Source organism: Fulmarus glacialis, unplaced genomic scaffold (assembly GCF_000690835.1).
Source record: "Fulmarus glacialis isolate BGI_N327 unplaced genomic scaffold, ASM69083v1 scaffold28232, whole genome shotgun sequence".
In the NCBI taxonomy this organism is placed as follows: Eukaryota; Metazoa; Chordata; class Aves; order Procellariiformes; family Procellariidae; genus Fulmarus; species Fulmarus glacialis.
The window spans coordinates 6,219-6,456 of record NW_009197616.1 but is presented as its reverse complement, the minus strand read 5'-3'; the positions used below and the strand labels follow the sequence as shown (position 1 = coordinate 6,456).

At 63.9% G+C, this 238-nt stretch overlaps 1 protein-coding gene across 1 annotated transcript in view; it reads right to left on the bottom strand.

Moving 5' to 3' along the window:
* Nucleotides 1-118: 118 nt before the first annotated feature.
* The window catches only part of PHF7 (PHD finger protein 7), a gene marked incomplete at its 3' end in the record, with an annotated part of 4,381 nt that continues 4,261 nt past the window's right edge, over nucleotides 119-238 (bottom strand). Inside the window, exon 8 of the mRNA XM_009572615.1 lies at nucleotides 119-234. Within this exon, the coding sequence (XP_009570910.1) occupies nucleotides 119-234 (116 nt within the window). The remainder of the gene's footprint in view (nucleotides 235-238) is intronic.

The window sequence follows — 238 nt, the reverse complement described above, 5'->3', positions numbered from 1 at the left end:
CAGCACAGCCCCACATCCCAGAGTGGTGCCCCCACCCACCCCGGAGGTAGACAGCCTCCACAAACCCCACCCTGTGCACCAAGGGGAATCCACAGGGGGGCCCGGGTTCGCCTCTTACCAGTGCTCACGCTAGCACAGTCCTCACACTCCCATGTGGCTGTGCTGTCCTTCAAGTCTGAGCAGCATCGGTGGGTGCCCTTGGCAGCACAGGAGCAGCACAGGAGCAGGTACCATGGCC